The sequence below is a fragment of the Orycteropus afer genome, unplaced genomic scaffold (assembly GCF_000298275.1).
Source record: "Orycteropus afer afer isolate SDZICR_OR568_19922 unplaced genomic scaffold, OryAfe1.0 scaffold00175, whole genome shotgun sequence".
Taxonomy (NCBI): Eukaryota; Metazoa; Chordata; class Mammalia; order Tubulidentata; family Orycteropodidae; genus Orycteropus; species Orycteropus afer.
In genome coordinates, this window is record NW_006921762.1 from 6,259,766 (window position 1) to 6,273,173 (window position 13,408).

The window sequence follows — 13,408 nt, forward strand, 5'->3', positions numbered from 1 at the left end:
GAAACCCAAGGAGGGGTCTCTATGAGCCTGGTCTGACTTGACAGCACATAACAACAACAACAACAACAAGTAGTCAGCACTGTAAGTCACCATCCAGCTGTCAGAGAAGTAGGACCCTTTAATGAAGAACTCAGGACAATCAGCTAGATTCACCATACTCTAAAGTTTTGTTGTCCAATACAGGAGCTGGTAGAGAAATGAGGCTATTTAAATTTTAAACTCAAATAATTAAAATTCAATACCCATTCAAAATTAAAAAGTCATTTCCTCTCTACCCACATTTCAAGTACTCAATAGTTTCATGTGACTAGTGGCTATTGCAGAGCACAGATTATAAATTATTTCCTCACAGAAAGTTCTAATGGACACCCCTGCTCTACTATAACAGAGAAGTTCTTTTAGAAAGTTCCTTTATATTGCCCCCCAAGAAAGATTATGAACACTTCCTGAGAATCCCAAGGGTGTAACTTATCAGATGTAAGCCATCCTCGGTCCAACCAGATTGAAGACAAAGGGAGAAGAAAATTACACGACAGCAAGTCTCCCTGTAGAAATCTTAGTGAAATCTCAGGCTAAATATTATCCTAGAAAACCTTTCAAAACTTGGGGGCTATAATGGATTGAACTAAATCTCCCCAAAATATATGTCAGCTAGGCCGGTCTATGATTTTCAGTGGTTTGGCAGTTATTGAATGATGCAATCATTCTCCATGATGCAATTTGATATGATCAATCAGTTGTAAGGAGATTAGGGTGGGATACAATATCCTTACTCAGGTCACAGCCCTGATGAATTGTAAGGGGAGTTTCCCTTCGGTGTGCCCTGAATCACCTTTTATCTTACAAGAGATAAAAGGAAAGAAAAATGAGCAGAGGTACCTGAGTACCACCAAGAAAGAAGAGTCAGGAGCAGAGCACATCCTTTGGACTGAGGGTCCAAATTCCAAAGCAAGCCTACAGCAGAGCTTACTTGGCCACATTACACGTGGTACCCATAGACCCAAGGGTAGGCTGATGACAAGGTACATGGAAATCTCCAAGGGATGCTGGGCCTACAGATATTGAAAGGAGACAAGGACCTCTCCAGAGCCAACAGAGAGAAAGCCTTCCCCTAGGGTTAGTACCCTGAATTTGGACTTCAAGCCTCCTAAACTGTGAGAGAATAAATTTCTGTTTGCTAAAACGTGGTGTTTCTGTTACAGCAGCACTAGAGAATTATGACAGGGGCCCATTAAAAAAAAAAAAAAAAAGAGGATGACTCATTTCCTAAGATTCATTGTAAAAGTGAAGATAAAGTTCAAAATAAGAGATTTTAGGAACAAAGAGGAAAATGGAAGTTCACTTTTTAAAAGGGTCTTTGGAACACTGACATTTATAACTTAATTGAATAGGTGATATTAATGACATTGATCAAATATATGTTTCTACTCAGTAACTATCTCAGTAAGCAACCAAGCATTTAAATCTGAATTTATACAGAAAATCGTTAAAGTGATCATTTTACGTCCCAATACCTAAGTTATTTGATTCTAGGAGAGAACATTCTCATAAAGAATAGGAACTAGGACGCGATTATAATAGAATACAATTAAGTACCAGGAAAAAGTGAAAGAATGTCAAAGGAAAGACCAAGGATTAGTCTGGAATTTAGTGCCAAGGTTCACATAAACTGCCTTTAGTAAAATGGCAACAGGAGCATTCCAGAGGATCAAGAGAAAGATATAATGAATGTTACAAACCGTAGAATTTTCATGGTACTCATATGACAAGAACTGAAATCCTTACACTGTATCATTTCAACTGTGAGAAAACAGGTGCTGAAACCCACTCAGCAGATTAAAAACAAATAGACCTTAGTCTGCTGCATATAATATAAAGATATTACTTTAATGGTCCATTTATGAAGTCCATCTTTTTCTGAAACTACTGTAGTGCATAAATCTTAGTAACTCAGAAGGCAAATTTTACCCAGGGAACAAATGGAGAAGCGCACAAGGACGTGAAAGCTCACTCCCCAAGGCATTCGACTAACAAGCCTGCCTTTCTGTTCAGGCAGCAGGATTTCTTGAAAAGGAGAAGTGAGTGAAGAAACAATTGAACCAGGGCTTATTTTCTTAAATAACAAAAACTAGTTAGCTTGTAATTAAAAAATAGAATTTACAGGGTTTTTCCTCAACAGGAAAGAATGAAAAACTAACACTCATAAATCATGAGGAAAGTTATTCTTTTTTCTGAAATGCTGAACTTTTAGGTTCAGAAACATTATAGTTGAAAAACCAAGCTTTTATAAGTCAGGAAATTCCAAAGCAAGCCTGCAGCAGAGCTTACTTGGCCACATTACACGTGGTACATATTTTACGGTCCATGTTTAACAAATAACTGGATGGAAAAAAAAAAAAAAAAGTTCCACATACTCAACATGGCAGAATAAAGTCTATAGCAGAAAGAAGAATTTTGAAATGTCTTAAACACTACTCTGAAAGTTAATATTCCATTAATCTAATTTTAGCAATTTGTTTCCTTTTTTTTTAAGAACAAAAAGTCATCTCAGTAGAAAGAAAATCACATGCACAAAATACTATACACACTGCCATCGTATACTTTTGAGAGGCAGTACCCCCTTTTTAGAAACTCTAAAAATCTCATGAAAAAAAGTTTCCTCAAATCCAGACCTTAATTTCTATCTTTGGAACATAAAAATACTTACATAATTGTCTTCAAATATGGCTTGACTTTTCTTCCTTGATGGAAACAGCATTCCTGCCAACTTTAAAATTTATAGCTACAACCATATTTTTTTAATTTTTAAAAGCACAAAAAATACCACAGCTCCTCAAAGTATTTTGAAATGAACATTTCTTCATCTCCATAATTATTCCATGTCACACTGAAATGTACTCCAAGTCAGTATACAAATGGAAAGAATATTTACCTCCGAGTCTCAGTCCGAAATATTACATTTGAAGATAATGACATTAGCAACTAAAAAAAACATTCCAATGGCAATCATACTTCACCCATTATAAATTCCACTGCAAAGTAAAATGGTACATACAGTAATCAAAATCCTGTGTGTGTTTGTGAGAGACACACTCTCACTTTTATAGACTAAACCACAGTTTTTCAAGCATTTTCACATAAATTAATTTGACCCTCTAAGAATCCTAAAAGGTATATAAATCAGGGATTATTATTTAATTTTTTCCATCAGTAAACTGAGATACAGAAAAGCTAAGTGACTTGCCAAGCTCAAAGCTCATCAGCAGAAAAACCTGGAAATAGTAACCTGGACCATTGCCTCCCAGACCAGTCCTTTAAAGAAGGTTCAGATATACAGTTAGATGAGAAATATGCAAAGTTGTTGGATTTCGAGAGCAGTTTGAACAATGCTTCCTTCTTCTCCCCAACATCATAAAGGTATAGTAGTCTATCTTACTGACGGAAAACTTGGAGCAGTCAGCTAGACTCCAGAGACTACATCAAAGGCTGTGTTTGAAAGTCTTTAAATTTACAAAATTATATGCCTTGAAAACCCAGAGATCAATGTAATCATGTATTCCAACAACATATGATGTAGAAAATATTCAAATGAACATATAAATTTTGGACAATCTACCTTAAAAATGAAGGGGAAAAATGTTTCCAGAAAAGGGGGGAAGTGTTAAATTGGAGCACTGATCATATCACATGTTCAAAACTAGAATCTTCCCAAACTGATTATGACTTTCTCTACATGTTCCCCTTGAATCGGACACTACAACAGCAAGGCAGCATTGCAAAAATTCTTTTCACTTTTAAATTAACATCCCAAATTTACATTTACATTTGCTACCTTTTTATTAGAACCTAGCTGATAGCTGAGAATGTGTCAGTTTTAATTTTCACATGTGCTTCTCTATACTGTTCGATTTTTAAGTGACCTCCTAAAAGGCAAACAATCCCCACCCCCACCCCCTCACAACTGGACTAGAATTTGGCACAGACCACATGGAGTTCACTGATTGTGGTGAAAGCAGCTAGGTAGAAATTCTCAGATCCACACTGCAGGACTAGGAACACAGGGGCATATTAGAATCTCAGTTTCTTCTGCTGGTGACTTTGCAAAAAAAAATGAGCAATGGAGATGGTGAGAGTTATGGGGGCAAGAAAAGAAAGGTGGCAAGTCTCTGTGAACTGCCTGTGAAGGAAATACCTATCTAGAAAGTGGGGAAGTTGTGTGGCTAGCAAGACAACTGGACATATTTATCACTGTGTTCTAACCGTTTATACATATGTCACAGACAGAAAATGAGAAAACAAACATATCACACAATAGTAATAACCAAGGGTTGAAAAATTTTTGTACATTGTTGGTTACGCCTTCACAACTATATCCAAATATGGAATGACAGAATGTTCTGTTGAATAATAAAGCCATTTCTTCCTAAAACATGCATACAAATTCCTCGGGCCCTGTTTACTTTAGGTTACAAGATCTATACAAGTTCTACCTATCTATTTCTCCTAGGTCAGCATAGAATTAAATAGAATTGTTTTACATTTTGATGCATTGCATTTATCCCAGCTCTTGAAAACACAATTCACCTAAAGGTACATAAGCTTTATTAAAATAGGCTATATTTTATATACTTGAAGTTGGAACCACTTACATGTCACAAATACATTTTAGAGTTAGAATAAAGTCTCTTTAACAGTAAAAAAAAAAAAAAAAAACTGGTTCTACTAAAGGGCAGGAGAATTCAGGGTATTGAAAATGTCACATGGTGAATAACCAACTCTGAATAAACATAATGACTACATGATAATATCTATGAAGAATAGCCATATATGCTATAAGTAAGTATATATAAAGTATATATAAGTATACTTTAGTATATATAAAGCTTATAAAGTATATATAAAGCTTACACACTTTGTAGAAAAGAGAATGTTTATCCCCAAAGACTCTATCTGTATTCAAATGGGACAGTTTTTTTGTTTGCTTGTTTGTTTGTTTTTTAAATAGGCCTCTACACTCTTATTTAGGGCACTTTAAGTCGTTTGTGCACCTGATATTTCAAATTTATGTGAGAAATTGCTGTCAAACAAATTTTAAATATGCATCTGTTACTGCATATCTATGGGAGTTCAAGTGAAAACTGAAGACTGTTATCCAAAAACAAGGACTATCTGAGAGGCCTAATTTTTCACATGCTGGATGACAAAGGAGACAACTACTTTATTGAGAGAATAGTAAATACTCTGCCTCCTGGCCATGAGGCTCAGACCTCCTCAGAAGGTAGATTTGAGGTTAATCTTAACACAGACTGCACTCTCTAAAGATGGTAGGTTTGTAGTAGAAATTCACAATGCGTTTTCTATACAAAACAAGGAGGAGGAATGTAGGTGGCAACCAAGTGTTTCACATACTTTGCAAAGCCAATGAAGTCTTCATGGTTGGTGTTGATGTAGGAGACTTGGATGTCAATCAACAGAAGCACCTGTAAGTCGAAGAGGAACACTACAGTGAACACTCATATTAAAAATCTTGAGCATTGAGTAATTACCTGCAAATTATTTATCTCCATTTAATTTTATAAAAAGGTTGTAGAATCTGCAAAACGCCAGATAACATGGGGAGGACATTATGCTGAAGGAAGTAAGTCAACGATAGAAGGACAAATACAGTAACTTTCTTTGTTGGCTACCAGGGGTGGCAGGGGAAGGAAGTGGAAAAAAAAAAAAAAAAAAAAACTGACCCATGTCACCTTAGTTTTGTGTATTTAACTGTACATAAATTATATTTCAATAAAATGTATTTTTTTTTAAAAAAAAGGCTGTGTTAATTAGAATAAAATGTTGCATTACATTCTTTTATCAGACTGTCTTATTTATTTTACTCTAAATTCAGAAATTAAAGATATACATGAAAAGTAAGAAAGAGTATCACATTAAGACAACAGCACCATGATCTATAGGCATATACTATTTGCTAACTTAACACAGATGCTCAAATTTTTCTATTCCTCTAAAATGTAGGCATAATTTTCAAAAGAAGAGCAAGAGTGAAGATATGTGAGGAGAAGACACGTGGCAGGAAGGCCAGTGAAGGACTACACTGAACTTTCTGTTCCTGCAGACATCATATATCAGCCAAGAATTAGCAATATCATCTCATTTTCTCTCTCAATCCTTTTCTTTCCCATTAAGTTCCTTCTAGGCAACTTCTCTTCAAGAAAAGCATATCATCAGTCAACTCCAAAAGATGAAAGATGACATAAAAATAAATAGAAAGCCTCTTTGAGGTCAACAAGTTTCATCATCAAACCAATTAAATTGTGTACTTTAGTCAGGTCTCTGGTGAAATATCACCTCCTCAGAGGGATCTTCCCTGACAACTCTATTTCAATTAACGTTCTTATTACTAGCTTTTCATTCTCTTAGCCCACCTTATTTTCCTTCCTAGTACTTATCACTAGCTAATATAGTAGGTTTTTACATAATAGGTTTACTACAGATATTATCTGCGGTATCTACTGCTATACCCTCAGTGCCTGGAACAGTGCCTGGCACATCACATACATTAATAAAGATTTGCAAAGGCATTAACTGAATGAATGTTCCAGGCAGCACAAAGATATTATAATCATGACACACTTATGAAGTCAAAGATTCAGAAGATCCCTCTACTGAAAATAGTCTTCAATAGGGAGACGAGAAGCCTGAAGGAGAATGAGAGGGGAGTGGAATGGGGCAACTAGAGACTGTAAGAAAGAGGGTTCTGTTGCAGATATTTAATGCTGAATTCCACTCCTTTAAGTTTCCTTTTGTTCTCCCAATTAAGCTGCTTCTCTTGCTAGGATGCTGAGACTTGTTCATAGGGGAAAGAACTTAAGAATCCCTGCCTTAAGTATCTCCAGAAGTCTATATTTAGACCTTGCAGCATAAAAAATAGTCATCACAGTCATCTAAAGTCCATTCAACAACTATTTACTCAATGGCACCTAACAATAAAAACAACCAATAGGCAATGCAGCCAGAGACAAAAGGAAGTAGTAAGTACTGAGGCAAATTGGAGTATGTGGGCACTACCTAAAGGAAAACATGCAAATATATTTCAACAAGAAAAATTAAAAAATTTGAAATCTTTGGTTGGTGCAAACTATTAAGAGCCAGAGTTCTCAAGGTAACAGCTTCATAAACATCTTTTATATGATACTATGTAATGGGTACTTCCTCCAGAAAGTTTTCCAGATCCTGTCCCAGATCCTAAGCCCCTACCTTCACCCAAGGCCAGGTTCGATCATATTATTATCCTCACATACTCTCTATATAATTATATTTTATATCATTATAAATTATATTTACCAATGGCACGCTATACTTTTTATTTGAGCATTTGCCACAAATGTAATTAATTATCTAATTTTTTATTTGATGTTTCTCTTCCCTGCAAGACTGTAAGCCCCATGGAAACAGGAATTATCTTTATCTTACTCAACATTTTTAGCCCCAGCACTTAGCAAGATACATATAGTAAGTGCCAATAAATATGTGTGGCTGTAAATTTTGTAACCATCTGTCAGCTTTGAAGAAAAGTTTGCTTTAAAAGGAGCAATTTATTCTTATATAATTAACATATGGCCACTTATTACAGTTTCTCAGTACCCAATGCTAAGGGCTCTGAGACTCTGCTTTTGTGACTAATCTGAACAATTATCTGATCAAATTTTGCTGTAAGTCACAAGGAAACCTCACAAAAAGGATCAAATGATTATCTCAGCACCACAACCAAAAATAAAGTCAAGACACAGACACTATTGGGTCAATAACATCATACTTTCATGAGAAAGCTTCATATTATCAGATACAGTTTTCTGTTTCATCTCTTAAAAAAGTAAACTGAAGAGTTAGGATGAGTATCATTATTAGATTATCTGTGGTATTGCATCTACTTTTCCCTTTATAAGGTCAGATTCTATTGACTGTTATACTCCCAAATCCATTTGGCCAGGAGTCTGCACCAATACACTCTAAAATTTAAGCACAAATAAAGTGCTGCTACCAAAAAGACCAAAATATTTGCATAATTCTTAGCAATGCCAAAGGCTGTCATAAATATCTTGGATGTTCATACACATTAACTTGGACTGCAGTACAGGAAAAAGCAAAAGCTATGGCTGTTCTCATTCATATTCCTGGAAACTGGGAGTCTGTGTTCATCCCAGGAAAAGAGCCAAGTCACATGTGGGGGAAGAAAGGAAAATAGTACACTTTCATTATTATTATTATTATTATTTCTCTTTTAGTTTCTCAGAGGTTTTCACTGCTTTTTTTTTTTTTCTCACCTAAATTTATTGAATATTTAGTTGGAAAAAATAAAGCTATCCCTGGAAGCAGTAATCACCCAGAAAGTCAATGACTTTCACATGCAATTACACGCATGGACATACCTGGAATAGTATCTGGCACATGTAGATATTCAAAATACTTTTGATTAAGAAAAGAGCTCGCAGAATGATTTAAGGTTTTCCATATTTTTATTTTTTAAGACTTTTCCCCATAAAACTTCCAAATTAGAGGCAGGATTGGGCAATCTACTTCTGTAGTGATATCGCCTCAGAAACCCAAGGAGGGGTTGCCATAAGTCGGATCTGACTCGACGGCAGTGAGTTTTTTTTTTTTTTTTTAACAATCATTCTATTAAAAAGTTAAAAAATAAAAAGACATCTACAAAAATGCCACAGAGTAGTTCTGGTGAAGAGGCCTGAAACTAAACCTCTCTCTGACCAGCTACTTCAAAAGTGCCCAAGGCAGGAGAGTTCAAAAATCTAATGTGACTTTCTATCCCAACTGACATATTCACATTACCAAAAACACACATGTTTTTACCATGCTACTCAGGAACATTTTCGAAGTGGCCACTACCAGCTTCTAGAATCAGTTTATGAACTGCCAGACTAGGGTGCCTGAGATTCTCATTTAGGAAGACGCCTGCCCAGCCTTACTTGAGAAAATTTAATCACTACGCTAGGACTGCAGATAGAAAACAATTTCCCAAAATTAGAAAAGGCAATTTTTTTTCATTTCTATTATATATTAGAATAATATATAATATTATTTGGATGCATGGGAGTAACAATAAAAATACCTTACATTAAACATTAAAAGCTATACTTAAATGACTTCATTTCATCCTCATAAAACACCAATGAGTTAACTATCATTAGTATCCCACTTTAAAATAAGTAAATTAAGGTTTAAAGATGTCAAGTAACTTTTCTAAGGTTACACAGAAAGTATATGGTAGTCTTGAGCCCACTGCCCACAAACTTAACCACAATGCTAAGTTTGTCATTTTATTAAAACAAAAACTCTGAAACATGAAACATGCCAAAGTTGATAAACGACTTACATATGGTCACAAAGATAGGTTAAAATAATAATCGCATGATTTTCATTCAATATTGTTTTACTGTAGAATCCCAAGTGTTAAGTAGGATATATTTTCATTTGAATTTTATAAAGACACTAAATTAAAATGGTTAGTATATTTACTTTGTCTGAAGTACAGCTGATACTAGAATTTAACTCTTCCCAGTCCAGCAGGTGCATGGAAAAACCTCAGGCCTTGGGCCTATTATGGCCCCCCAGCTGTGATTACACTGGCTTATGAGTTAGTACTGACTTGATGATCTCCACTAAGTCACAAAGCCTTATTTTCTCAACTTTTACACAAGAGTTGGAAAGTTGGAAAACAAGTAAATACTATGAAAAAAAATGGTTAATTAGCTTTCAAAAACAATGATTAAAAACCAGTAATAATGAATTCCACAGGCCAAGTAGAGAACACACTGTCACTGGAGGTGCTCAGAAATTTCCCAATTTTCTGGGCTTCCATCCTTCTGTCTCTTTACTGTCTCCTTACACGCACGCACACACACACACACACACACACACAGTATGTTGTATGTGTCTCTCTTCCTGTGGCAAGTTACTCTTTCTTTTATTTTGTCTTCCTCCTTTTCCCCATTTCTCCCTCCCTCCCTTTCCAACTCCCTATAGAATCATAAAAATCTTAGAATACTAACTCATAGAACTTATAGAGGATTTCAGAGACTATATAGACCAACATTTGATGTTGTTCATGAAAAAACAAGAATCCAGAGAAGTGATTTGCCCAAGCACATGCTGTTATTTTATGGAGAACACATGGCCTAAGGCCAGCGTTCTCTCTACAATGTCACACTTGCAGCTGAGTCATGGAATTTAAGAGTATTTGAAAACTTTTGTATTTCCTATTATAATCATTTCTAAGTAACTCAGAAAAAAAATCCATTTAAATTTGAGGAGCTTTTTATCATTTTCATATAGTACTTAACTTTTTAAATGAATTATCCTCACTTGAAAAATAATCTTTCCAATTCACAGAACTAGGATTACCAGTATTAGACAATTTCAAGGCCACTGCTACAAATCATATACACTTACAAAATAGAACTGTTTAAAAGATTAACTCTTAAAATTTTTTTTTCAGTCATAGATTCCATGGAAAAGCTGATGAAAAGCTGTGTCCACTCTCCTCAGAAAAAAAAATGAAAACACTGAACATCTTGCATAACATTTTAGGAGTTTATGAATATCCTAAAGCCCATGTGTGGAACTGGCAAAAACTAAGAACACCTGTGTTAAAGAAAAAATGTAGTATGTGTCTGTGAGTGTTGTTTTTGTTATGTGCCGTCGAGTCAGACCCGACTCATAGCAATCCCTCCTTGGATTTCCAAGGCAGTATCACTACGGAAGTAGATTGCCCAACCTTCCTTCCGAAGAGTAGCTGGTGGGTTTGAACCGCCAGCCTTCCAGTTAACAGTCAAGTGCCCTAGGCGCTATGCTACCAGAGCTCCGTATGTTTCTGGATTAGTGATTTTCAAAGTGCTCTGTGTACAAGCTGAGAGTGAACATGATGATCCATGGACCACCAAGGAAAAGAAATTAAGAATTTCTATCACTGTATTTTTTTTTTTTTAATTTCATCTTTCTAAAGTCTTTATATTTGTTTATATTTTTTAACATATATAAGACATTAGTACCTGTAACCAACCAAAAAATGGTTGATATCAAGTTGATTCTGACTCATGGTGACTCCACATGTGTCAGAGTAGCCCTGTGCTCTATCAGGTTTTCAGTGGCTGATTTTTCAGAAGTACATCACCAGGCTTTTCCTCTGAAGTGTCTCTGGATGGATTCTAACCTCCAACATTTCAATTAGCAGTCGAGTGTACTAATCATTTGTATCACCCAGGGACTCCAGTATAGAAAGCCATGTATATAAGTAATAAATAAGATAAATACATTGTGTTGTATATGCCACTACTACGTTTTTTTCCTATTAAGTGAACTTTACAAATCCCGAATAAGCCAACTGTTGGATACCACCCAACATCCTCAGAGAAACCCTCCTCTTCCCACAGGGACCCTCTGCCTACAGGTGGGGCTTTTCCTTACCTGGTCCTTTGTCTTTCCTTCTCGCTCACGAATGTGGTTAGCAACAATCCTTTCTGTTTCCTCGCAGAGTCTGGGGAAGTTAGCCAGCTATCAGAGAAAATAGATTTGAGTGTTAATATTCAAAAAGTTATATTACGCAAAAGAATTAGAGATAAGTTTGTTTTCTTACAGGAATTACTTGTTAGAATTCTAGAACATAAAGTGAAGTATCATGGACTTCTAAAGCATGACAGTGTGATGGAAGAGGGTCCACAAACTATAATCAGAAATAACTCGTTAGCTGACAGGCAACACTTCACAACCAGCAGAGCAATTCCCTAGAAAGTAAACAGATACCTAGATACCATCTAGCACTGTGCTCTGCAAAGTGGGTACTTCATAAACTCCAAAGATGAAGAAGATGGAAATGAGGATAAAAAAAGAGGATAACGACAAACATTTATGGAGAACTTACCATGTGTCAGGATGTGTGTTAGGTACCTCATGAATTACCTTAATTAATATTCACAACAATCATTAGACACAGGCTTTATTAGTAATCTCATTTTATAGAGGAGGAGAGTGAAGCACAGAGTGGTAAAGTAACTTGCCCAAGACTAGATAGTTCATAAAAGACAGGGCCAGGATTTGAAGCCAAGTCCCTTAAACTCCAGAGGCCATGGTGTTACCAATTACTCTTTAAAGATGATACATTTCAAGAACCATGAAGAATAACTTTTATTTTCTTTCTTAATTCTCCCTTAACAAATGGGTGTGTGTGGAGGTGTGTGTGTCATTTTTGGTACAACTTTAGAAATAATTCAGGATGATTGCTTACACCATCTAAATTTTTGAGGTAATTGTCTGAAATGTAGCTTGCAAGAGAGGAAAAAAATTAATTAGTATTGTTCTCAGTATATGGAAGAAAAAAGTGGGATGTTATGATAATGCGTAACAAGTCCTTATCAAGAAGGAGGACTCATTTATGTAAAAGTGTATGGGGTCAATAGAGGAAGATGGAGTTTGCCAGGCACAGAAACATGTGTGAAGGCATTAGGGTAAGGGGAAATGAGTGGCAAAAAGCAAAGGAAAGGCAATGTAAAAAGTGAGGAGGAATGTCTTGAGGCAAAGATAGAAAGTTTAACAGTGGTCAGACCAGCCAGATCCTTGCAGGTCTGCTTAACAACTTTGGCCATTGAAGCAATTCAGATGAGAAATGATAGGGGCTTGGACTGGGATGGCAGGAGTGGAAACTAGGAAAAGTGAGCACATTCATGGCATATGAGAGGCAAAAGGTTTATTCTAAAGTTGTAAAAAGCACTTATAAATGAATAAAAATAACACTTGTATCCAATATAAAAATAGGCAAAGAACATGATATGTAATTCGTAAAAGAAATTTAATGGTCAGTAAGCAAAAGCAAAATACTGATCTACACAAGTAAAGTAATGCAAAGTGACAATAACTATTATGTTGGTAAATTGCTATAATAATTTTTATAAGATTTAATTCTAATGAAGGTATAATGAGACTAGCACACTGAAAAACTACATAAGAAATATCAAAGACAACAATCTTTCTAGAAAGCAATTGGACAATATGAATCAAGAATTTCATAAACATATATATCCATCAACCTAATTACTTCACTTATAGGATCCTGAACTAATAAGGACACATAGTATTGCATTACTTGGAATAGCAAACAAACAAAACTTTATAAAACCACCTAAATATCCATTTCAACTACATTTTTAAAATAACATTCAATGATATGGTAAAGTGCTTATAATATGACACTAAGGGATGAACGCAGGGACGCCCAGAGTAGCAGGCCGGAAGAGCAGGAGAAAGGGGATAAAAGCCTTGAACCCAGACAGAAGAGCAGTCAGCCCCAGGGTTACAGTTGAGGAGAGACAACACAGGGACGCCCAGAGTAGCAGGC

General features: G+C 35.6%; 1 protein-coding gene across 1 annotated transcript in view; it reads right to left on the reverse strand.

Annotated features, from left to right (window-relative positions):
* The window catches only part of DNM3 (dynamin 3), a 903,988-nt gene that overhangs the window by 486,215 nt on the left and 404,365 nt on the right, over window positions 1-13,408 (reverse strand). Inside the window, exons 11-12 of the mRNA XM_007947116.1 lie at window positions 11,485-11,571; window positions 5,410-5,480 (exon numbers count right to left, since the gene is read on the reverse strand). Coding sequence (XP_007945307.1) covers window positions 5,410-5,480; window positions 11,485-11,571 — 158 coding nt within the window. The remainder of the gene's footprint in view (window positions 1-5,409; window positions 5,481-11,484; window positions 11,572-13,408) is intronic.